The sequence below is a fragment of the Globicephala melas genome, chromosome 16 (genome assembly GCF_963455315.2).
Source record: "Globicephala melas chromosome 16, mGloMel1.2, whole genome shotgun sequence".
Lineage (NCBI taxonomy): Eukaryota > Metazoa > Chordata > Mammalia > Artiodactyla > Delphinidae > Globicephala > Globicephala melas.
Genome location: NC_083329.1, coordinates 25,597,833 through 25,624,179, shown reverse-complemented (window position 1 = coordinate 25,624,179; position 26,347 = coordinate 25,597,833). Strand labels below are relative to the sequence as shown.

Below are 26,347 nucleotides of genomic sequence, written 5' to 3'. Positions count from 1 at the left end.
ACCATTGCACCAAAAGTGGAATCTCTCTCTACCCTGCCCTAAATTTAAATATAAGTGAAAGATGAAATCAGATTTAGTGGGGACCTTGAAGACTAATTTTCCTAAATGGAATTCTCTTTCCAAGTTACATGTGAGAGTGTATCATGTAGTTGGTGTGACCTAGGTCCCCCCCCTTTTTTTCTTATTCCGATCTTTGGTTTAGAGAGCAATTTGTGAGGAGACATGAAATGTTTCTGGGGACAGCCCTGAGTTGTAGCTTGCTGATTTTCATGTAATTCTTGGCTACTTGACAGTTTGGTGAACTGTTTTCAGGGCAGGAAAAATGAACCTAGCATTTTGATATAAAAACAAACAAGGCTGCTGTTGTACTTGGTAAAGCTGAAGTTGCCGATCCAGCAACAGCACACTAACCATCAGTGACAGCCCCCTGTCAGTGGTGAGTTTCGGAGACCCCTGGACTCTCCAGAGAGGGCAGTAAATGTTTATCCACGAAGGTGATAAATATCAGAGGGGTGATTGATTGTCAGCAGGAAAGGATTTTCTTGTTAGGGGGCAGAGAAGCAAGAGGCAGAAGCCTTAGGAAGCTCTTGTAAACTGGTTTCAGCTTCCGCTACTTTGATTTTTCTCTCTTTTTATTTTAAAAAGTTTTTTTGAAGTTTATTTGTTGTGATTGTTTATGAGCTATTTCTATATATATATTTTATTTTATTTATTTTTGGCTGTGTTGGGTCTTCATTGCTGCGCACGGGCTTTCTCTAGTTGCAGCGAGCGGGGGCTACTCTTTGCTGCAGTGCGAGGGCTTCTCACTGTGGTGGCTTCTCTTGTTGTGGAGCACGGGCTCTAGGCACGTGAGCTTCAGTAGTTGCGGTGCGTGGGCACCTAGTTGTGGCTCGCGGGCTCCAGAGCGCAGGCTTAGTAGTTGTGGCACACGGGCTTAGTTGCTCAGCGGCATGTGAGATCTTCCGGACCAGGGATCGAACCCGTGTTCCCTGCATTGGCAGGCGGATTCTTAACCACTGCGCCACTAGGATTTTTCTCTCTTTTTAAAGGGCTAAGGCTGTACCATTGCCATGGATGTCTTCTCTCCACCTCCCACATCCCCCCCCCCCGCCAAAGTCCACTTCAAGATTTATCATATTTTAGTAGTAGTCATCAGAAAGAAAAGGTATGCTGGTTACAGGTACTCAGTAAATACACACATGTATGCATTGTACCTCCAGCTGATCTTTGCCCATCGTCTGCCTTTCTCAGATGCCCCGTGTGCCCTTGTTTCCATGCTTTCAGTCATGCTTGGCCCTGCTTAATGTGTTCACCTTCTCCCCGCAAACCCTACATGATTTTTAGTTAGCCATCTCTTGGTAAAACTTTCTTTGGCCATTTTATCCCTCAATAGCTTCCTTTCTTCAAGCCCTTCGTGCATTTACTGCCTCTACTCCTCCCCTCCCATTTGTTGTAGGGTGCCTACGTTTGTCTCTGTGTCTGCTGTCTTTTCTCTCTAACTGTGTAATCGAATAAATCAGTCCTCCAGGGCCAGACCAGTTCATCCAGTGTTGCATCCTTCTCATCTCCATGGTATATCCTGGGTGGCTGGATGCGACTGTGACTGTCATGTCACAGAAGAGGGGGAAGTGACGGGTATAATATCAAAATACTGTCTCCATGCGTGTTCAAGCCATTCTGGAGCCCCACACACCTGGTTGTAATGCTGGCTCCACTGCTTACTAGCTGAGTGTCCTTGAATGATTACCTAACGTCACTGAAGCTCATGTTTTTCATCTGTAAAATATGAGATATCAGCGTAGGTTAAGATCCTCCCTCTCTGAAATGTATCATTTGATGTTTAGCAAGTGATTGCAATTGAGGGCTGTTTGCCCAGACAACTTCTGGGAAGACTCAGTACAATAGCAGGAGAGCATCCACAGGTTTTCATGGACGCCTTGTAGAAGAAACAAGCCCTGTGACTTGTAGAACTCCTTGTCCTGCTCGGAGCCCAGGAGAGGTGTGTTTTCTTGCCTCGGCAGGCTTGCTACATGTCTGCCTTTGTCCAGCCCCAGGACACAGATAATCTAGTGTTCTTGGTTTCTGGCAGCTGAGCAGTCCTTAACATTTCTACTTGGCAAGGTTCTGCAAATCTTTGTTCTGGGCTTGGAATTCTTCCTATGGCATTCCCCAAAATAATTACTTCAGGATCCTTTTATTGATGCCAAGCCTGGCATTCATGACGTGACGATATCTTGGTTTGACTTTGATTGTGGCGCTCCCATTGGTTTGGGGTTTGGGTTAGTATTCATTTCTGTGTTTTTTGAGTCAGAACTCTAGGGCAATTAAATGTGCTTGTGCACAACCCGAGAAAGATAAGAAAGGTCTTTTATTTTTATCTTAGATGTTCTGTGTCGACCTAGCAGCCTCTACTCAAAACTCCTGGAAATAAAAAGGCTTTAGGTCTGGAGATTATCTCCTGCCCTAGAAGCCTGGCAGTTGTCCTGTTCTGACAAAACCCTCTTTCTTCAGATTCCTTGATTGCGAAATGAGAAACTCGGGGGCCCTCAACCCTAGTCTCCTTTAGCCTCCACTGGCCAGATGACAAGCACTTCACCAGGTTAGTTGAGATCCAAGGCATGGAAGACCTTCCATGCCAGCTTGCTCCTTGTGTGGGGACCCATTGTGTGTTGGGAACATATGAGAACTTCAGGACTTCCCCAGTCATTACTTCACAGAGCTCAGCCCCAAAGTGGGTCAGAATGGGAGTTCTGGGGCCCCAGCGCCCTGACTCCACCCTTGGGAACACCACTGTCGGATCCGGTATAAGTGACAGTCTTATAGACAGGATTCCGGAGCACAGACCAGGGACATGCATGTCTGCTCAGCGTTCGACTGACCCTCAATTCTGGTTTTTGCCTTATTGGTAACTTCTGGTTTAATATCATGACTCCTGTATTATTGTAAAGGAAAGAGTCTTTGGAGCCAGAGACTTCATTCAAATCCTTGCTCTTCCTCTGCCTACTTCCTCTGCTCTTCCTTGGGCAAGGTCTCCATATGCTTCAGTTTCTGCAACTGAACAATAAAGATAATAATACCTACATCATGGGATTGTTGTCACATTAAGTGAGATGTTGGTTAAATGAAGTCCTAGCACAGAGGCTGGCTTATTGTCAGTAATAAACAAATAACTGTCTCTCCCCGCCTCCTTCCCAGAATTTAAAGATTATAAATGCATAGGCTGCTTAGAAAACGTTGCCAAAAGATTCTTAAATGAAGTACAGTGAAGGAATGAATTCTACTAGCCATGAACATATATGCTTTGCAGTATGTCTTCTTTTTTTTTTTTTGGTATTAATTTATTTATTTTGGCTGCGTTGGGTCTTTGTTGCTGTGTGTGGGCTTTCTCTAGTCGCGGTGAGTGGGGGCTACGCTTCTTTGCGGTGTGCGGGCTTCTCATTGTGGTGGCTTCTCTTGTTGCGGAGCACAGGCTCTAGGTGCGTGGGCTTCAGTAGTTGTGGCACGTGGGCTCAGTAGTTGTGGCTTGCGGGCTCTAGAGCTCAGGCTCAGTAGTTGTGGCTCGCGGGCTTAGTTGCTCTGCGGCATGTGGGATCTTCCTGGACCAGGGCTCGAACCTGTGTGCCCTGCATTGGCAGGAGGATTCTTAACCACTGCGCCACCAGGGAAGCCCCGAACACTGTCTTCTTAAATAATAAGTTAATCCAAAGGATTTCCAGCATTACTATCTTTGTGAGTTCTCTGAACTGGGAAAGAGAGCTCTGGGTCAGTGGAAGGATGTCTCAGACATTGCTTGGGGCCATAAACAGTTGTTAAACTGAAACTTTTTTTTTTTGAATTTTATTTTATATTTTTATACAGCAGGTTCTTATTATCTATTTTGTACATATTAGTGTATACATGTCAATCCCAATCTCCCAGTTCCCCCCCAGTTCCCCCCACCCAGTTCATCCCCCTTGGTGTCCATACGTTTGTTCTCTAAATTTGTGTCTATATTTCTGCCTTGCAAACCGGTTTATCTGTTCCATTTTTCTAGATTCCACATATATGCGTTAATATACGATATTTATTTTTCTCTTTCTGACTTACTTCACTCTGTATGACAGTCTCTAGGCCCATCCACATGTCTGCAAATGACCCAATTTCGTTCCCTTTTATGGCTGAGTAATATTCCATTGTATATATGTACCACATCTTCTTTATCCATTCATCTGTCGATGGACATTTAGGTTGCTTCCATGACCCGGCTATTGTAAATAGTGCTGCAGTGAACATTGGTGTGCATGTGTCTTTTTTGAATTATGGTTTTCTCTGGGTATATGCCCAGTAGTGGGATTAAATTGCAACATTTTGACAACATGATCCTGCTCCATCCCAGTTTAGTGTGACTCTTCCTTTTTTTTTTTTTTTTTAAATTGGTGAATTCAGCATTGAATTAAATTCTGCATTGTCAGGCAGATGACCAAAACGTTTGAAGAAGGATTTGACTTAGCTTTGGTCCACCATGTATGAACCTGGATCACTTACATAAAAGAACCCTTTTTTCTCAGACTAGCAGAAACTGCTGATTATTCTCTTGCCTCTTAAATCCCCAAATTGACTGCTGTGTCCCTGGGTTATAATATTTGTAGAGCATGGAGAAAAGTGAACTCGCCTTCCTGGGAATGCCTGCATTTGCCAATTCAGCTTCTTTTTCTCCTCATCCCCCAAATCTTAGCGCTCAGTGAGGGTTGGTCAGGGACTAGGGGCAAGGAAAAGTAGATCAGTGAGAAAGAAGCCATTCTCAGTGATCACTTTGTTAGAGTATATGGTGTTGTGCTCGGTGTAATGTTTTGGGTTTAATGCTGCCTTGCACAAGGAACTTACAATCTTATAAGAAGATAAAAGTAGGCAGATGCTGATTAGAAACGCTGTCTTGAGTAGCATCCATAAAAGGATGATTCATTAGGTTGGGAGGAAATTGGGCAGCCTATGTTGCAATTTTGATAATTTAGCTTGAACTTTCACAAGATTATTTTTGGATTTCTAATAATTTTGTTGCAGTTCCACTTATTCAGAGATGACTGCTGATAAATATTATTTGGAAATGTGGAATGTTTCCTTTGCCCATTAGAGCAAGGGTTCTTGACTGTTTTGCCCATGGCGGTACCTCCAGCACCTAGACCAGTGCCCTGGCACGCTGTGGGCATTCAATAGGTGTGGAATGAATGAATGAATAAGTATACTTATGCCATGTACTCTTTCTGTAGAGCTGCAGGTGTCACCTAACTCTCTCTTGTTAGGTAGGTTCAGACCAGAGTTGCCCAGGAGGGGCTGAGGATGCCCCTTCCTCCAGTTTGATTGTCAAAGTTAATAATGCTGCATGTGTTTTGGGATGGTCGGCGGTTGCCAGGGAACTGAGGAAATGAAAGGAGGGCGTTGGAAGCAGCCTCTTCTTTTTTGTGCCTCGACGTCCAGGCCCGCCTGTCTGGCAGTTTGGCCTGTATGTGAGGGTAGCTGCAAGGCATGGGATAGACTGGATGACCGTGTCTTGAGAATACATATTTGCTGAAGAATGGCTCCCTAGTCCCCAAACACCTGCAGCAGCAGAAGCCACTTCACCCCTCTTCCCTTCTGCAAAGCAATGAGGCTGTGAGTCATTTTTCTGTGAGCCTCCAGGATATGGCCCAGCTGGCTTGGCTCATTCGTTTCCTTGTCAGGAAAGTCGATGTGACCTTGACCGTCAGTAGACCTGCAGCAAGCACATTTTGTGTCTGGCTGGATTCACTAAGTACTTTTGGCAACTCACCTTGCTGTAAGTGTTACGTACTGCTAATTTATTGTCCTAGGTGGAGGTGAAAGATACTAATTTGCAAGAATCATTTCTGACTTACCTGGGTCTGCTCAGCACAGTGCCAGTCCCATGGGGGCCTTTGATAAGTATCACTGAAAGAAAATTGTTGCAGAAAGTAAAAAGAAAGGAGATATACTTGCTTTGAGTGACAGAAATATAATTATTAGAAAGTAACTTTGGGTTCATAAAGTTCCTCTGAAGATTGTTCTCCTTGAGAGTCATTTCTGCAAGTCCAAATCCAAACACGGACCTTAGCTAGTGTTGTCCTTGGTGGAGGATTCAGGACTGGAGGGAGCGACTGTGACCTGCTGTTGAGGGAACAGTGGCCAGACGAGAGTTGGCTTATACCACTGACTGGGAGAAGTCAGATGAGGACGCCAACCTTATAGAGAGCCGTTTTCTCCATAAACTGAGCTTAGAGAAGAAAGCCTGACAAACCTAAGGTGGTGAACTTTTCAGAAGCAAGAGTTGGTTTAAATATAGATGATCTGCTTCACTGGCAACTTGGAGGCAGCCGTGGGACTTGTTGTACCTTTTGTAAGACAAGTGAGGAAGGATGTTGGCACCTGTACACACAGTTTGTTTACGAAATATAAACTCTCCTGTCGAAGCGAGGGCTTGAGAGGTCAGCGCCCAAGGTAGCAGGTCCTGCCTTCGCTGGGGGAGGGGTGCCTCTCCAACCTGTCTCTGAATTGCATCCATCCCTAGAGAAAGTTGAAACAACCAGGCCAGAGTGCACTTTTATTGAGCACCAGCTCTGGCAGGGGTGGGGGGAGGAAAAGTTTCTGTGAAACTGACAGCCCCTGGCCTCCTTTTCTTTCCCAAGGAGGAGAAACAAGACCTTGGGAGCTATTAGAATCTAGTCGTTATTCAGAGAAGTGTAGCTCTGTTCAGCCTTAGAGCCTTGATTTATGTACAGCCCAGTCTGCTCAGAGCCGATGGGAGCGGGCAGTGGGCAGCAGCCCCCATCCTCCTCCTGCTGTGGGCTCCAGCCCTAGGTGGGTCCAGGGCAGGCCTTCGTAGGTTTGCAGCACATCCTTCTCAGTATTCCACAGCAGCAGCTGTCTGGAGTTTTTTCTGCCGTGCCTGAACTGATGTCATTTCCCCCTTGGCAGACAGCTTCAGCTTTGCTGCGTCTGAGATATGTCACGAGAAAGTGGGGGTGGGTCGGAGCCAGGCGGGGGGGTGGGAGGCTGGTGGGGGGAAGCAGTGAGGAGAGCAGGAGGCAGAGTGCCTGCTTGGTCCCAGGAGTCTGTTTACTTTCTCTTCTTTGCTAAGGAAGGCCGGTTAACCGGGACTGCTGAGTACCAGGCCCACCAGGGAAAATGCTCATTCCAAGACCTTAACTTTTAAAAAGCCCTTTTTTCCCAACGTTAGTGTGGACGATGCTCTTGCAGGATGCCTTTCCTTTTGGGTCTTAGACAGGTAATGGAACGGGTGGTCCGTGGATCGGGTTCGGGAAGGGAAGAAGGGTGGGAGTTTATCATCCTGCTGCTTTGGGCGGAGGGAACCTTTTAGAAAATGTCTTGCAGTTAAAACAGGCCAGCTCCCACAGAATTTTCCAGTCTTCCTTTCCTGCCTGCTAGTTGCTCCTTATTCCCAGAGCCACCGTGTCTTAACCCCCTACCTCACCGAGGTCTCTCTGGGGCCCTCCGTTCTGATTTTCCATTAGCACCATAAAACCGTTACCAAAGCCTTAGGGAGGAAACAGTTGAGTGAGGCTGGGGAGGGGGAGAGGCAGAGCGGGATTCTTGATCAAAAGCCCTTTTATTCCTTCTCCATTTTGATTTGGCTAGTTAGCAGAGATTTCTTCACAGTTCCCTGGTTCTGAAGAGATTCTGAGTTGGGGTCGGGGCCTTCTTTTACAGGGTAGGGCGCCCGGAGGCTTTCTCCTCCTCAGCGTGTGGTCAGGGCTGTGTGACTGAGGGACAGCCTGAATGCCTCAGAGGGGTGGGGGTGGCACTGACCACATTTTGGCCTTCCTGACCGATTTTTCAAAGCCAGCAGACCCCTGTGGCAGAAACTCGATTGCTTTGCGCGCGGCTGTTTGAAGTAGGGGCACTGAATTATAGCCGATAACCTGGTGTGGAATGAGAAAACAGTAGCGAGCGACCAACTGCGGTCTTCTGAGAACACAGCTGTTGCCAACTATTTGTTCCAGGGCTTCTGAGAGCTGGCCACCCCTGCCCCCTCTTTGGTCTGAGAGGCACGTCTGTATCGGAATGTGTAACTGTAACCAGTGGCGGCTGTAAGAGGGGGTGGGGACAGACACACACCCTCTACTGCCTGTTCTTGGGGGAGGAAAAGCCACAGATGTGATCAAACCAGAAGCCTTAGCAAAGAAAGTCACTGCTAGGGACTGCTGGTTTAACCTCACTCTTAGAAAAGTGCTAGTCTCCCTTGGATTGCCTGAAATTCTTTTAAAAGTAAGCTTTTCTGAAAAGCTCCGCACGTTCCATTACTGCCCTTGTTAATCTTCAGAGTTCCTTTGATGCAGCTGATAGGCAGAGCGTTGGGGGCCCTTTTTGAGCACCTCCTCTGCCCCTCAAGAAAGGCTGTCCTTTTAACCCATGGGCAGAGTAAGCCCTGGCAAGGATTTTGAGCAGCGTTGGAAATAGGATGGATGAAGCATCCCATGTTATGTCAGCAGGCAGGGGATAGCGGCTGGAAACTGCCTGATACAGTGGAAAGAGCAGGGCTGGGGAACCAGAAAGACCCAAGTCTATATCCTGGCTCCCCACCTGGGTCTCAAGAGGCTGCTTAACTGCTCTGAACCTCATCTTTGAAATGGAAACAATAAAACCTACTGAAGAGTCATTGGGAAGATTTCACAAAAGAATATTTAAAACACTAGCACCTTGGCTGACTGAGAATAGGCATTTAGCAAAAAACGTAAGGAAACAAGAAGCTAGAGGACTGGTTCCTTTACAGAGATGAAGCATATAGTAGGCAGGAGCTCTTGCCCTGGGATTTGGTCATTGTGCATTGACTGAGACTTGGGAGGCCACTACTTACTGTACCAGTGTAATTTACTATCAGTCTTGCTCGTGTCCAGTAACCTCTGCTCAGTTAAGTGAAAGGATGCAGAGGTAGGTGGAGTGAAGAACTGGGTTGGTTGTGGGGAGCATCTCAGAGGATCCACAGCAGGTGAATCTTTGTTCTTGTTTCTGAACGGGTTCCTGATAGAGGGCCGAACTAGAGGACCTCTTGAGGCCCTTTCTGCCTTAGGCTTCTGTGATTCAAACTTTGCCTGTAAAAACCCTGAGTATTTTTGGTAACATAATTTTGTATATTTCTAGCATTTCTGTGTCTGACAGTGTAACTGTTTTTTATTGGAGCTATGTAAAAGCCAGCCTTCTAAAGATTACTTGGTGATAATTCTGTTTTTAAGAAAATGGCACAAAACATATATGCTGTTAGTCTTTATCATACACAATATATATATGTGCTTTCATATATTATTTCCCTCTTAATCCACATAACACCCCTGTCTTACGTGGTAGTGTGATTCTGTTTCTACAGAAGTGCATCCTGAGGCTTACAGTAGGTAAGCTACTTGTCCAGAGTTGCTCAGCTAGCTAGGGAAATGGTCATCGAAGTTCTGTTTGTTTGTTTTAAACCCAGGTTTTTTAATTCCAAAGCCTGGTGTTTTTCTCACTACCTATCAGTGTCTGTGAAAGTGGAATTGGATTAATGCCTTGTTCCAGTTGGGGCGTGTTTTCGGAAGGTTGTTTCTAGGTGGCCCAGGTACCAGATGAGACATTTGTCTCTGAGTGCCCTTTTACATTTTACCCTGTGGAAGATTCTTATGCATGCAGCATCTACTGAATAATGCCTCTGCACTTAATGAATGTGAACCCGGCACAAAGGATAAATAAAGCACAATCCTTACTTCCAAGGAGCTCATACTCTAATGCAGTAGTTCTCAAAATGCATAAAAATCACCTGGGAGTGGGGCTTATTAAAATGTAGATTCCGTAGGTGTGGTCCCAGGGCCCAGGAATCTGCATTTCTGTTGTGTTCCCCAGGTGGCCCGGACCCAGGCAGTGTCTGGCCCCACTCTGAGCAAACCCCACCCCCACCTGCACTTTAGTAGCTGGGAAATAATTACATGACAATGTGCTAAAGCCCGGAACAGAGGATCCCCAGGGACTAGGACAGCAGAGGGTGGGAAAGCATCTAAATCAGGCTTGGGGAGGGGGGTGGGCACGGAAGGCTTTCCTGAGAAGGTGATATCTGATCTGAGTCTCAAAGGATGAGTAGGAGTTTACCAGACATATGAGCTGGGGAAAGAGCATTCCAGACAGATCAGGTTGGGAGTGTTGTTTTTGTTTTCTCCTGCAGATGAGAAGGGAAACTCATCTGTGAGTCTTGGTATTAAGTATGCCTGAGACAAAACAAAGACCTCGGTTCATCGAGTATTGGTGTCCTTTATGACACTGAGAAAGAGGGAGGCATGAGGGACCTTCAATCTAATAATGAGTGTGGCATGAATTCAGTGTCTGTGAAGGGCAGATAGGCCTCAAGGCTGTATTAGTTCTTCCAGTCAAGGGACAGTTAAGACAGCCCCCTGGAAGCTACAGTGTTGTCTAGAGAACAGTCTTTTGTGCTTAATGGGGCTGAAGTTTGGAAGAGAGTCAGCTACTGAACTTTTGGGCTACGGCACCACGTGCCAGATTTTAGATACAACACGCAGTTGAGCGTGCCATCCCTTCATTATCTGGCAAGACTAGAAAATGAGTTTTCTGGTTAAGAGGGAATCCATCCTGTATACCTAACAGATGGATCACTGATTTTCAGAGAACAAGATTGCAACAGAATGTTCTTGGTCTGCTGATTTGAATGAATTCTATTTCATGTTTAATTCAGAAGGTATTGATTTTTTAATGCTGAAGGATTCTTACGACTAACTTCTATATCTGAAAAGTATTGAGCACCTGTTCTACTCAAAGCACGTTGTGGATACAAAGAGGTATCAATAGAAACTATCCATGCCCTCACAGTCAGGCAGGTGGTGTAGAACAAGCACGCAGGTGATGGAACGTTAGGCAGGTGGCGGTGGGCGAGTGACATTAGGAATGGAGTGGTACAGTTCAGAGTTGTGGAAAGGAGGCTTTTGCAGGTGGTCCTTTCCACAGTCCAGTGGTCTCAGTTGTTGCACTGTAGGTATGTGGAAGGACCAGTTGATGGCAAGTTCTAGTTGCTGGGATGCAGGCTAGATCCGTCAAGACAGGAATTTATATCCTGTACCTCGAATGTTGCCTTTCTCTGTGGGAAAATTATCCCCCAAATTGCCCTCACTGATGAAGTGAGATGATCCCTGATACTGAAATGAGTAGCCTCCAGTGAAAGTGGGGTGGGTCTGGGGCCCGCTCAGGCAGTGTGCCCTTGCCCAGGTTGGAATGTACGGGTAGAGGCACAGGGGGCTGTTTGTATTCTTGAAAAGGCCCCTGCTTGGCCTGGTGCTGAATGTGACAGGGCAGCCAGAGTGTTGAACCCCAGTTACTCCCTGGACACAGGGAAGGCAGCCTGGAGCTGCAAGCGCCGGAGCCGTGCCCAGGGAGAGGGCAGATGGAATTTTCCAACTTCCAATTTAACCCCTACACTGCTGAATATCAGCCAACGTTGACATGATACTTTGATTAATGTCACGACAGCCACCCATCAGGTAGGAGGTCTTATCTCCTTTCACCTGTGAGGCAGCGGAAAGTCAAGAAATTATCTATTCGAGATCACAGAGCTAACGTGTGGCAGCGGTAGCTCTGGAGGCCACGTCTCCTCAGTGCTGTCCTGCTGTTGCACATCGCTGGTAGGGTTCCCGCACCAAACCTGCTGCCAGACCTTCTCCCTGTGGCCCTGTTCTCTGCACGGGACTGAGTGTCCCAGTCACCATTACCCTCCGATGTGTGCTGATTTTAATTAGCCTCTCTACCAGGTTCAGGACAAAGTAAGCAAGACCCTGCTGGAAGGGAACTGGCTGTATATAAATGCAGCAAACACCAAGTAACACTTGTTTGTACTACCAGAGGTGTACTGATTGGGAACTGATTTGTAAACATCAGTGAAAACTACGAGCGACAGCTCCGTAGAACACCTCAGTTCCCTATAGTCACCTAACAGAAAGGATGGTTCCCGTCCAAGCCCTTTCAGGTGACTTTTTAAACACCGCCCCCCCGCAACCATCTCTGTTGCAAGAAGCTGCTTTTTTAAGAGGAATGTGCTTGTTTTTCATCACATTCTTGTTATCAAAGCAAAGAGAAGCCAGTGGACTGGACAGTAACTTGGTGGAAAAGAAGACTGTATCTGCTGATTTTGAAACTTTTATCCAGGATGGAGCCAAAGAAAACATTCACTTCCTCCAGTAATATCCCATGAGTTTGATCCACCCCCTCCCACCCCTTTTCCTTGAAGAGGTAAATTTTAGTCCAGGAAAACAATAATTTGGGACTACTTGGAGGAAAAAAACCCCAAAAACTGTGCTATAAAATTCCTTCCCCTGCCCTGACTCCCCAGCAGCTGGATACCAGTTCCTCCCTGGCACTTCTTGACTCTATTTGTTGCTAATTTGTAGCAACAGTGAGTTGAAACAGCCCTGCATTTGACCTGGTTTAGCCATTTTTGTGCCCCCTCTGTAGCCATTGCTGCTGTGGGCAGGGCTCAACTGGACTTGAACGTGGACCTCACAAGAGGCATCTGTTGCTAAAAATGGTGATTCAATTCTAGGTGACTTGCTTGACCTGTCTTGTTCTTTTAACTGAAAGAGAGGAGGGGCAGTGGCAGAAAGCTGTATACATCTCAGTAGAGAGGGAGACAGGCTTTGAGAACGGCTGGCCGGAGTGTGACACAGTGACTTATTTTCCTGCAAGTGGCGTATATTTTGCTGGGACTGTGTCTCACAGAAGACATTGGTTCCCTTGGGCATTGCATGAAGGGGGACAGAATATTCTTTATTGTTTGGTTCTCTTGCTTAACATACATGCTCTCAGGAGCTTCCACTGAACTGTGACACATGGTCTCATTCTTTTTTTTTTAACATCTTTATTGGAGTATAATTGCTTTACAATGGTGTGTTAGTTTCTGCTTTATAACAAAGTGAATCAGATATACATATACATATGTCCCCATATCTCTTCCCTCTTGCATCTCCCTCCCTCCCACCCTCCCTATCCCACCCCTCTAGGTGGTCACAAAGCTCCGAGCTGATCTCCCCGTGCTATGCGGCTGCTTCCCACTAGCTATCTGTTTTACGTTTGGTAGTGTATATATGTCCATGCCACTCTCTCACTTTGTCCCAGCTTACCCTTCCCCCTCCCTGTGTCTCAAGTCCATTCTCTAGTAAGTCTGTGTCTTTATTCCCGTCTTGCCCCTAGGTTCTTCATGACCATTTTTTTTCTGTTGTTTTTTAGATTCCATATATATGTGTTGGCATACGGTATTTGTTTTTCTCTTTCTGACTTACTTCACTCTGTATGACAGACTCTAGGTCCATCCACCTCACTACAAATAACTCAATTTTGTTTCTTTTTATGGCTGAGTAATATTCCACTGTATATATGTGCCACATCTTCTTTATCCATTCATCTGTTGATGGACACTTAGGTTGTTTCCATGTCCTGGCTATTGTAAATAGAACTGCCATGAACATTGTGGTACATGACTCTTTTTGAATTATGGTTTTCTCAGGGTATATGCCCAGTAGTGGGATTGCTGGGTCGTATAGTAGTTCTTTTTTTAGTTTTTTAAGGAACCTCCGTACTGTTCTCCATAGTGGCTGTATCAGTTTACATTCCCACCAACAGTGCAAGAGGGTTCCGTTTTCTCCACACCCTCTCCAGCATTTATTGTTTGTAGATTTTTTGATGATGGCTATTCTGACCGGTGTGAGATGATATCTCATTGTAGTTTTGATTTGCATTTCTCTAATGATTAATGATGTTGAGCATTCTTTCATGTATTTGTTGGCAATCTGTATATCTTCTTTGGAGAAATGTCTATTTAGGTCTTCTGCCCATTTTTGGATTGGGTTGTTTGTTTTTTTGTAATTGAGCTGCATGAGCTGCTTGTAAATTTTGGAGATTAATCCTTTGTCACTTGCTTCATTTACAAATATTTTCTCCCATTCTTAGGGTTGCCTTTTCGTCTTGTTTATGGTTTCCTTTGCTGTGCAAAAGCTTTTAAATTTCATTAGGTCCCATTTGTTTATTTTTGTTTTTATTTCCATTTCTCTAGGAGGTGGTTCAAAAAGGATCTTGCTGTGATTTATGCCATAGAGTGTTCTGCCTATGTTTTCCTCTAAAAGTTTGATAGTGTCTGGCCTTACATTTAGGTCTTTAATCCATTTTGAGTTTATTTTTGTTGTACGGTGTTAGGCAGTGTTCTAATTTCATTCTTTTACATGTAGCTGTCCAGTTTTCCCAACACCACTTATTGAAGAGGCAGTCTTTTCTCCATTGTATATTCTTGCCTCCTTGATCAAAGATAAGGTGACCATATGCGTGTTTATCTCTGGGCTTTCTATCCTGTTCCATTGATCTATATTTCTGTTTTTGTGCCAGTACCATACTGTCTTGATTACTGTAGCTTTGTAGTATAGTCTGAAGTCCAGGAGCCTGATTCCTCCAGCTCCGTTTTTCTTTCTCAACATTGCTTTGGCTATTCGGGGTCTTTCGTGTTTCCATACAAATTGTGAAATTTTTTGTTCTAGTTCTGTGAAATATGCCAGTGGTAGTTTGATAGGGATTGCATTAAATCTGTAGGTTGCTTTGGGTAGTATAGTCATTTTCACAATGTTGATTCTTCCAATCCAAGAACATGGTATATCTCTCTATCTGTTTGTATCATCTTTAATTTCTTTCATCAGTGTCTTATAATTTTCTGCACACAGGTCGTTTGTCTCCTTACGTAGGTTTATTCCTAGGTATTTTATTCTTTTTGTTGCAATGGTAAATCGGAGTGTTTTCTTAATTTCATTTTCAGATTTTTCATCATTAGTGTATAGGAATGCAAGAGGTTTCTGCACATTAATTTTGTATTCTGCTACTTTACCAAATTCATTGATTAGCTCTAGTAGTTTTCTGGTAACATCTTTAGGATTCTCTATGTATAGTATCATGTCATCTGCAAACAGTGACAGCTTTACTTCTTCTTTTCCGATTTGGATTCCTTTTATTTCTTTTTCTTCTCTGATTGCTGTGGCTAAAACTTCCAAAACTGTGTTGAGTAATTGTGGTGAGAGTGGGCAACCTTGTCTTGTTCCTGATCTTAGTGGAAATGGTTTCAGTTTTTCACCATTGAGGACGATGTTGGCTGTGGGTTTGTCATGTATGGCCTTTATTATGTTGAGGTAAGTTCCCTCTATGCCTACTTTTTGGAGGGTTTTTATCATAAATCGGTGTTGACTTTTGTCGAAAGCTTTCCCTGCATCTATTGAGATAATCATATGGTTTTTCTCCTTCAATTTGTTAATATGGTATTATCACATTGATTGATTTGCTTATATTGAAGAATCCTTGCATTCCTGGGATAAACCCCACTTGATCATGGTGTATGATCCTTTTAATGTGCTGTTGGATTGTTTGCTAGTATTTTGTTGAGGATTTTTGCATCTATGTTCATTAGTGATGTTGGCCTGTAGTTTTCTTTCTTTGTGATATCCTTGTCTCGTTTTGGTATCAGGGTGATGGTGGCCTTGTAGAATGAGTTTGGGAGTGTTCCTCCCTCAGCTATACTTTGGAGGAGTTTGAGAAGGATAGGTGTTAGCTCTTCTCTACATGTTTGATAGAATTCACCTGTGAAGCTATCTGGTCCTGGGCTTTTGTTTGTTGGAAGACTTCTTTTTCTTTAATTAATTAATTAATTAATTTATGGCTGTGCTGGGTCCTCGTTTCTGTGCGAGGGCTTTCTCTAGTTGCATCAAGTGGGGGCCACTCTTCATCGCAGTGCGCGGGGCTCTCACTATCGTGGCCTCTCTTGTTGTGGAGCACAGGCTCCAGACGCGCAGGCTCAGTAATTGTGGCTCACAGGCCTAGTTGCTCTGCGGCATGTGGGATCTTCCCAGACCAGGGCTCGAACCCGTGTCCCCTGCATTGGCAGGCAGACTCTCAACCACTGCGCCACCAGGGAAGCCCCTGGAAGACTTTTAATCACAGTTTTAATTTCAGTGCTTGTGATTGGTCTGTTTATATTTTCTATTTCTTCTTGGTTCAGTCTCGGAAGGTTGTGCATTTCTAAGAATTTGTCCATTTCTTCATGGTCTCATTCTTGGTTTCAAATACTGCCCAGCCTATCCTGTGGTTTTCTTCAAGGATTTAGAAATCCCTGGTTACCCCCGGCAGTGGTGTGAATACCTGTGACCTCCTGCTCCTCGGGGTGTGGCTCTGGAGTGTGGTGCGGAGGCCCAGGATAGGCTGGGACCGGCTGCCAACGAAAATAGAACGTGCAGTCACTCTCCTGCCTCAGGAGTAAAGTTTCGGGTTGATGGGCCAGGCTCAGATTGTGCTGGGTTACTGTAAACCTATCATGGCCAGAGAGCCTTTGGTAGGTCCCTCAGTCATCATGTGAAATCACATCGCCACAGCCCTGACCTAACTCTTGGAGGATCCCTTCATGTTGCTGCTTGTAGGGCGTACTGAAGAGTCACAAGGAGCGTGCAGGAGGACTAGCCTTTGGGGTTACTTGACCGTCAGTCACCAGGATTAGTACTTTCTGAAGGTTTTTGCATGTCTGATCCTTCGCTAGGGTAGGTTCATTTATGAGATTGACTTCATCCTTGTCCCAGGGAATTTACAGAGTGGTTGGGGAGCCCAGGGGGCAATCAGGTGACAGTACTGGGTGGAACACAATTCTGCGCTAAGTTGTATGGTTCAGTTTGGCTGGAATGGTGGTTCGAAACTGGAGGCAATTTTGCCTCCCTCCGCAAGGGACATTTGACAATGTTTGGACATTGTTGGTTGTCACATCTAGGGGGTTGGGTGGGGTGTTGCTACTGGCATCTAGTGAGTAGAGGCCAGGGATGCTGCTAAACATCCTACAAAGCACAGGACAGTCCCCATGACAAAGAATTATCTGGCTCCAAATGTCAATACAGTTGTCCCTCAGTATTCACAGGGGTTTGGTTCCACAAGCTCCACGGATAGCAAAATCCGAGGATGTTCAAGTCTCTTATGTAAAATGACTAAGTCCACTTGGCCCTCCTGCATCTGTGGGTTCCGCATCTGTGATTCAGCTGGCCTGGGATTGACTCTGTGGATACCAAGGGCCGACTGTCGTGCCAGGGTGGAGACACTCTGGGCTGAAAACTACTGCTGCCTAGTGCATGGCACTCTGCTCAGGAGGCAGTCACAAGCCACAGGCCTCAGGAAGGGTGGACTGACATGTTTTAATAAAGGGGAAATGGGTGTACTTTTCCCTGCTGCTTTCTAAGCAATAGGTACTTTTTGTCCAGAGATTTAGAATCTTGACATCTTGGTTGCCCCTAATCAGCAGGAACTATGCCTTGTCAAGGACAGGTATAAAGATAATTTTTTATGGCCAGTAGATAAGATCAAGCCCTTCTGGAACTGACATTTTATCTCTTGCTCTGAAAAATCTGGATAACCACCCCCCAGAAGGTAGGATCTCAGAAGTGCTCAAATAACTTTATACAACTTAAAGAACAATTAGGCTACAGTTATTTTAATAACAGGCCATATTCCAAGCCCGGTCCCTGTTGCTGTGGCCTGTGTTTATTGTAATCTATTTCCGATAACACATAGAAAAGGAGGATACTAAATTTCCCCTCTTCTAAATCATGTGGCGTCTCTTTTAATTCTAAGGTGTAAGATCTTAAAATACAGAAAGTTCTTTAAAGTTATTCAAGTCTTTTGGAGAGAGCGTCTGGATCCGAAGATGTTTTTAAATCTTGTTTCTCTTCTCGGGGAGACCATTTTTAATGTAACCCTTTGTTGAGGTAGAAGCAGATGGTTTCCTTGAACAGCGTGGAACTTTTTACTGGCAATAAATCTCTGGTGGTAGTCTCTAGACAGGCAAGCACACAAGACAAGTCCTGTTATTATTTCTTTTGCTCCCAACAAAAGCCTGCTGCAGTAGGATGGAACTGCTGAGGAAAAAAACGAGGTTCAATTTAGAACTTTGCTTAAAGTGAGGAAGGTCTCTGAGACACCCCACGTGTTCTTCACCGTCCAGTGAAACTGTGGTGAATCTCTTTTAAAGCACAACAGACAGCAGCAACTTAACCTGTACCTTCAGTATTTTAGATCCTTTTGAAAACTGTACCTCTTTCTAGGCAAAGAAGTGATTATTTTATTTGATCAAGAGCCATTTTCAGGATATAACAAAGACTTTGATGAGCTGGAACCCAGTCATAGAAAGAATACTGAACCAAAAGTCAGAAGACCAGGGTTTTGACAGTCCTGATTCTGTCAATCAGCAGCCTTAGGCTAAGTGTCAGTTTCTTATCCGTAAGATGAGGGTGGTAGCACTTCTGATCTCTTGTAGGGTGCTGGCTGGCAGGCTCAAATGTGAGGCTGGCTGTTGAAGTTTGAAAAGCTTGAGAGTCCTATATAAATGTGTATTATATAAACTGATTAGATACATGTGTGTGTTGTGTATATACCATCATTGCTCCAAATTATGACCATGAGGCTTTGCCACATTATAAATTGTTAAAAAAATAAAAAAGAATGAATTCTGTTAATTAGACTATACTTATTAATTAAGGCACAGAAGGAACCTGAATATTTCAGGAAGGTTTTCTGCAACCAGAACTGAGACATAAACTTTTTTTTTTAACCTAACAGTTTAGTAATTACAGAGTTCCTCAAAGGCAAAGTCCGTATCTTATCTGTCATTTTTGTGCCTGTCAGCATCTATCATGAAAGTTAGGATAACCCCTAAGCATCCTGTTCTTTCCACTAAAATTCGGGCTTTAGATCCAGAAAAGATGTTCTAGCTGGGTAATCACTCTGAACCTCAGTTTCCTGGTTTCCTGTAAAAAGAGAGGAATACATAACATGGGTAAAAATGCCTAGCTAAATGCTCGATAAGCACAGGCACTGGGCAGAACTTGGTTCTCTGTCGCATTTCCTGAGTGTTGTGGCCGTAGGTTTTCCTGATTCGCTAGAGGTATTCTCCTCATCCAGTGAAGAGGGGCCCTCCTTTTTGTCTAGGTACCTATTTTATATGGCGTGTGTAAGATGTTGCTGGAGCCTCAGTGTAGAGAGTTCAGATGTCTGCCATTTATATTTGGCCCTCTGCAGTAGGCCTTAACCTCAGGGTGAGGGGATGAACGGAGTATTACTGAACTTGAGAGCAGGAGGAGCTAATCAGATGTCCACAGGGGCCAGGCAGTGACACACCTGAGTCAAGCAGATGGGGTTACTGGCCAGGAGGGAATTCAGGGAGGCTGCGTTGGAGCCAGAGCACATACACGTCTGTGGCCCTGCCTAATAGGGCCCCGAGGGAATGTGGGCCCTGGATTTCCAGAAGCTGGAAATCTGAATTTCTCTATGAATCCTTCTCATTTTACGATGTTGACAGTTAATTCCATTTTTTTAAAAAGTTGTAAAAAAAATTTTAAAAAGGTACCATGTGGGCATAGAACTCATTAGTGGGCCCACTGTGGCCCACGGGCCAGCAGTTTGCAATCCCTGCTCTCAAGCAGGAGGAGCAGTGATAAAGCTAACGCGAAGGGAGGGACTTGCCCTCATGACCAACTGTGGACACAAAATAGCAGAATTGCCGTCCTGCTCTGCTCGAGTGCCACCTGCTCTGTTGCATGCTACTGCTATTGTATCCCTTGGCTCCCTGCACCATCCCTTGCTGAAGATGCCATACTTCTCAGTGCATTTATTCTGTGGCAGAAGTCAGTGATGAGGGATTGCCGCGGTACCTCAAGGTAGAACTGTTTTTCCTTGTAAGTGTCCAGGGGTGAAAGAGTGGCAGGTTAACCCAATGTCCTGAGCTGCTGCAGCCGGCCAGGTCCCGCAGGCCTGCATGCACTGGGACAAGTAGCCTTTAATAAAACCATGGGATATGTTGCAACTTCCGATCTTTGCTCTGGGATTTTCCTACCACGATCAAGTGGCTTTTTCTGAGTTTGTTACTCAGGTTCCTAATAGCAACACAGGAAATGAGTTTTAATTTCTTTGCTGGCTGCTCTGTTTGGGGGCTATTTAATGAGGATCCAGTTGCAGTGCAGCTTTGGCTGTAGCAGTACTGGTATGGATAGAAGCATACATAACTAACGTGTCACATTTTAAAAAATTTAAGTTATGATCTGTTATTTGTATTTTTTTATGGAATGAGGCAGAGAGAGTATAAATAATTTTATGTGCCTTGATTCTAAGTGGCAATTCTTGAGGGTAACTATTGGGATGTGTTCAAGATTATAGAAATAGAATATAAGACTATCCCACTTCTGGAGGGCCAGAACTGTGTATATTGTATTTTTTTTAACATCTTTATTGGAGTATAATTGCTTTACAATGGTATGTTAGTTTGTGCTTTATAACAAAGTGAATCAACTATACATATACGTATATCCCCATATCTCCTCCCTTTTGCATCTCCCTCCCATCCTCCCTATATTGTATGTTTGTTATAAATCTAGGGCAGTTGTTGTCAAATTTGAATATATGTGAGCATAACCAGGGGAATATGTATTAAATTGCAATTCTTCAGTCTCTGCCCCCAGAGGTTCTCAATCTACATTCTTTTTTTTTTTTTTTTTTTTTTTGCGGTACGTGGGCCTCTCACTGTTGTGGCCTCTCCCGTTGCAGAGCACAGGCTCCGGACGCGCAGGCTCAGCGGCCACGGCTCACGGGCCGAGCCGCTCCGCGGCACGTGGGATCTTCCCAGACTGGGGCACTAACCCGTGTTACCTGCATCGGCAGGCGGACTCTCAACCACTGCGCCACCAGGGAAGCCCTCAATCTACACTCTTAACAAATACCCCAGGTGATTTGGGGCCTATGGACCATACTTTGGGAAATGCATCTCTGTTTTGTTGCCTTTGTTGTCTAAATGTGTTCATTGCCACTTGAGGGCGAATTCACTCATTTGTGAGATGCCTTGATTTGTTCTGATTCACTGTGTTACTCTTCCTCGGATTCTTAGAGAGTGTCAGTCTTCTAGAGTCCCCAGAGAGAATTATTCCAGGGGACCCTCACAGGTGGAAGTAAAGGGACCAAGTCCCTCCTATAGCAGGGGTCCCAGGGACTCCCCTTCAGCAGCACACACTGCAGCCAAATCTTGAAGCAGCAGCTCCCCCCATTGGTTCTAGGCTTTTCTCAAGTGTGTCACTAGTTCCAGGTTTTGGCTTTACCCTTTAAAGTACTTTGCAGCTGGAGGATGGGAGACTGGGTGCTCCTGAGCCCAGGGAGCTGGAGCCTAGAGCCCTTAAGGGGTAAAGTACACTATCAAATCTGAGGGGTGAGCCTGAATCTTACCAGACTGGATATATTGGCTTGGTTAGGGGAACATGCCGAGGCTATTTGTCCTTTCGGGAAATTATTGAACTCAACAAAACAGCATAAAAATTCTTTCCTAGAATCTGGTTGCATACAAAGCAGAATCTTGGTTCACTTCTTAGCAGGGGCTTGCCCTTTATCAGAAAGGAAGAAACTGGGCTCCTTTAGCTAGTAAAGCTTAAAGGAGTATTTGTCATGTGTAGTATATACTGGGAGGGATGCAAAAGTAGAATGTGACGATCCCTACCATCAAAGAAAGGGAGATTAGAATAACACCTAGGGAGCAATGGGTCAGGACTCCTGTGGAATCATCCCTCTGCCTCAGTTTACTTTCCTTCATCCCCAACTCTTCTGTAATGGCCTCCCACATTTCAAGATGTGTACCCTTGGGACTTCCATGGCAGTCCAGTGATCAAGACTCCGTGCTTCCACTGCAGGGGGTATGGGTTCGATCCCTGGTTGGGGAACTAAGATCTCGCATACCACCCAGTGCACCCCAAAAAAATGTATACCCTTGAACAATTATACTTACTTCCTGGAGCTCTTCAAACAGCCTTAAAACCGTTAGTAGGGGAAAAGTGACTTTAACTTTCTTATTGTAAAAATAGAGGTAAATCCACAAAACTTTTAAGAGTGTATTTTATGACCACCTACAAATCATTTTCTAAGGATCTGGACCTGAAAGTGTAGCATTTTCAGAATTTAAAGATGCTGTCTAGGATAGAACAAAAATAGCTGATTCTGAGTTAAAGTTGCTTGCCTGTTGTACAAGGCCTATGAGGTATGGCCTCTTTCTGAATTCTCAGTTCTTCCTTTCACATTATTCTTTCTTAGATTCACTGTACTCAGCCACACTAGCCTTCTTTCTTTTCCTAGAGCACACCAGGTTCATTCCTGCATTGGTGTCTTTGCATACACTTGACATTCCCTCTGCCTGGAACACTGTTCCTACAGGTCTGCTGTCTCCTTCTCATCATTCAGGGCACAACTCAGACATCACCCTCTCAGGGAGGCCTTTCCTGACTGCCCCATGTAAAACCCTTTGTCCTATTATACTGTTTTATTATCCTTGTGAAGCTTATTACTACGTTAAATTCTAATTTCACTTGTTAATTTTCAGTCTTCACCCACTGGAATGTATTTAAGATCTTTTTGTCTTTGTTGTTCTCCAGTTTCAAACAATGTGCCCAGGTGTGAGTTTATTATTGTCTGAAAATTCCCTATCTTTAATCAGTTCTGGAAATTTTTCAGTTATCTCTTTAAATATTGACTCTCCTCCATTTTCCTCTTTCCTTCTTGAGCTTCTTATTTCTCATTTTCCATTTCTATGTTTTCTTTTAATTGGTAGAAGCTGGTTGCTGGGTGATTTTCTCAGCTCTGCTTTCCAGTTCACTAATTCTCTCTTTAACATGGTCTAATCTCTGTGTAACCCACCTGTTGAGTTTTTAATTTTAATAACTATTTTTTCTGCAAGTTTTGTTTTTTCCTGAAATCCATTTGGTCACTGTCTCTTTTTTAGTATGTTCTTTTCTCATGTTTTTCTTTTTGGCTTTAATCATTTGAAACATGTATATATATTACAGTTTATCTGATCATTCTATTAAGTTTTTTTGGAGAGTCTTATCCACCTATTTGTTGAATTTCCCACATCTTGTTTGTGATGGATTATTTTTACATAAGTTTTTATATTTTGTGTGAGCTCATCTTCAACAGAGCTTTATCTGTGGGCATCTTTCATGCCCTGATGGAGGGTAGGTCTCTTTAGAGTTTTACGTTTCTTCTACCACATGTCCCATTCTGGGACTACTTTTTTTTTTTTTTTTTGACTGCATTGGGTCTTCATTGCTGCTCATGGCCTTTCTCTAGTTGTGGCGAGTGGGGGCTACTCAGCTACTCTGTTGTGGTGAGCTTGCTTCTCATTGCAGTGGCTTCTGTTGTTGCGGGACACAGGCTCTAGGCACACGACCTTCAGTAGTTGTGGCATGAGGGCTCAGTAGTTGTGGCTCATGGGCTCTAGAGTGCAAGCTCAGTAGTTGCGGCGCACCAGATTAGGTGCTCTGTGGCATGTGGGAGTCTTCCCGGACCAGGGATTGAACCCATGTCCCCTGCACTGGCAGGCGGATTCTGAACCACTGCACCACCAGGCAAGTCCTGGGATTACTTTTTGTGTTAAAATTTTGGCTTGGGGATTCTCAGACTATGTAGTAGCACAATTCTGATCTCAAATTAGCTTGCGGAAAAGCCGATGGTTACAGATTATTAGAAGAGATACTTTTTCCCTCTCAATTCAGACCTTTCTTATTGTCACTGTGTGCCAAAGGGCTAATTTTTTTCTAGTCTGCTCTGTCTCTTTGAAGGGTCTTCACCTGATATTGGGACTCAGTTCCAATTCCCTGTTTTAGGTGGACCCAAGAAAACAAACAGCCCTTCTTTCCACGGCAGCTGGGAAGGCCAGATTTCATTTAACACTGTAGTTTCTAGTTCCCCACCCCCAACATTTTTGGTCCGAGGGCTCTTCCTTGCTTTATTGCAAGCTCAGCTGTGTAATTAAAATAATATATATATTTATATATATAAATTCTTTATTGAATTTGTTATAATATTGCTTCTGTTTTACGTTTTGGTTTTTTTGGCCGTGAGGCATGTGGGATCTTAGCTCCCCGACCAGGGATCGAATCCGCACCCCCTGCATTAGAAGGTGAAGTCTTAACCACCGGACCGCCAGGGGAGTCCCAAAAGAATATTATCATATTTTTAAAGTTACCTACCCAGCTACATTGCTAGAAGCAGGATCTTTTCCTCTAGAATCTCTTGCTCAATGTGGTAGCTGTAGCATCCAACACAGTGCCTGGCAAGTGGGGAAAGGGTATCAATACATATTTGTTATTTGATTTGTAGAAATGGATGTTTCCATTCCTTTCCCCTGTAGAGAAGGCCAGAGATGGTGCTCCAAATTCATGCATATCCAGCAGCCAAGAGATTTAGCATCTGTGCTTTAACATCCTGTGAAGGATTTCAATTTTCCTATTTTTCACTTTTAAACTTTAAAACTTCACTGCTTTCCTAAGGGCATGAAGGTGCTGTTGCCAGTTGTTAGCAGGGTTTTCCAGCCCCATAAATTGGCAAATTAAAAGCATGCCCGGGGAATCATTACTGCCCAGTGTCTTTTTATGCTGGCACTTTGAAAGTTCTTACACTGATCAAATTGACCTTTACAGTGGCTCAGTAAGAATAGCAACTCTAAGACATTGAAACTCTTAAGGAAAATGATGTTAGTCCCATAGTTTATGCTGCTGCCAAAGAGACGAGGTAACTTTTTGCATATGTGCAAAAGGCATACTATTCATCCTCTTCCACTGTAAATAATGTTCTTTCCAGGGCAGTGTTGGTCTTGCTTCCTGCCTCTTCACACCTGTGCTTTTTGTTTGGTGACCATATGTGCCCCGTTTCTTGGAACTGGTCACCGCAGTACCAGAGCTGAAGGCACACGTTTAACAAATGAGGATCTTGATGGTCATCATCACAGTCTCATTCTGAGGTGAAAGACCTCAGCGTAAGAGCATGTGTTATTCACCCAAAGTTTCTTTATGACAGGTCTACGTTTCTAGCATATTTGGGCCAGGAGTTTGTGCAAATGAAAACATTGCCTGGGAAAAAAGTATCTTTAAAATGCAGATCTCATCTTGTCCCTGCTTACCTAACTTCCTTACCTATTTGTTCAGCCGTTTCCTAGCTAAAGGGCTTTTCTTGTACCATTTCCTTTTCCTGGAATGTTCTTCCCATCCCTCTTCCCTAGTTACTAACTTTCTAACCATCCTGGCAATCTCAGTTCAAGCTTACCCTCCTCACAGCTCTCTGGACCTCCTTGACTAGTTCCTAGTTCTTAATTATTGTAAGCTTTCACCAAATCACATACTTTTCCTTCCTACAGTTTTATCTGTATGATTACTTTATCATCTTTCATTGGACTTTAAGCTCCATGAGGGTAAAGTGCGTGACTGCTTTGGCCTTTTATGTTTCCATTGTGTTCCCCACCACTAGTTCAGTGCTGGTGCAGGGTAGGTACTCAGTAAATGCTGAAGGAAGGAGTGAAGGCCCTGTGTTCCCCAATGGGACAAACACCATTCTGCTTTTCAGAAAATCAGTATGTGAAAATAATGACCTTTCAAACAAAGAAGAGAGGAAGCCCAAGCATGTTGCCCCTCCTCACTGCCAAGCAGAAGATGTTCCCAAAGTCAAAGAGCTCCACAAGGGCAGGGCCCTTATCTTTTCCCTCAAAGACGAAATATTGATTTTGTTTGGTTTGGGGCTTTTAAGTGGATTTATTTAAGCATCTGAAGTGTAAAAAGCAAGTGAAGAAGTATAACTTAAACCAAGGAGGCTGTAGCTTAATAGTTAAAAGCTCAGGCTCTGGAGTTGGATGAATTAGATTGGACTGCTTCCTAGCTGTGTGGCCTCCAGCAAGTGACTTAGCCTCTGTTGACCTCAATTCTCTTATACTACCCTCTTCATAGTGGTGCTTTCAAGTTTAGATGAAGGAAGACTTGTAAGGCATTTAGAACAGTGCCTGGAACATAGCAGGTACTCAGTATACACTAGCCGTATTATTCACCCCAGCTCATTCTGCCTTCACAGAGGCTGCATAGCCATTGTTTCATTCAGCAAACCTTTGTGTGCCAAGCACTGTGCTCATTCTTGGAGTTGGGGAGGGGGATTAAGGAGACAGAGCTCCTGCCCATAGGGAGTGCACGATATAACTCTTGTTCACTCTTGAGAAGGGGGTGTGGGGTGGGATATTAACTTCCCACTCTTCAAGACTTGGCCTGAACAACATAATGTCGTAGTGCTTGGAGATGCTTGGAAGAAAAGCAAAGGGTGCTCATAAAGAGTGCTGAGAATTTTTCATGTTTGAACTTGCCATTGCATTCTCTCTACCTTTTTCTATTCTTCATGTGTCTGAAGCAGCCCACATTGCCAGTGAACTTTACTCTTCTGAGAAATAGTTCTGAGTGAATGCAGAGTGCTGTGTATTGAATAGTCCTTCATGCCC

General features: G+C 44.3%; 1 protein-coding gene across 4 annotated transcripts in view; it reads left to right on the top strand.

Annotated features, from left to right (window-relative positions):
• WBP1L (WW domain binding protein 1 like) overlaps positions 1-26,347 on the top strand; it is a 59,037-nt gene that overhangs the window by 15,823 nt on the left and 16,867 nt on the right. Inside the window, exon 1 of one of the 4 annotated variants that reach the window (XM_030865486.2) lies at positions 7,081-7,255. The exons of the other annotated variants lie outside the window; for them this stretch is intronic. Coding sequence (XP_030721346.1) covers positions 7,229-7,255 — 27 coding nt within the window. The 5' untranslated portion in view covers positions 7,081-7,228. Of the gene's footprint in view, positions 1-7,080; positions 7,256-26,347 lie in introns of those variants that run through there. 4 annotated transcript variants of the gene reach the window in all.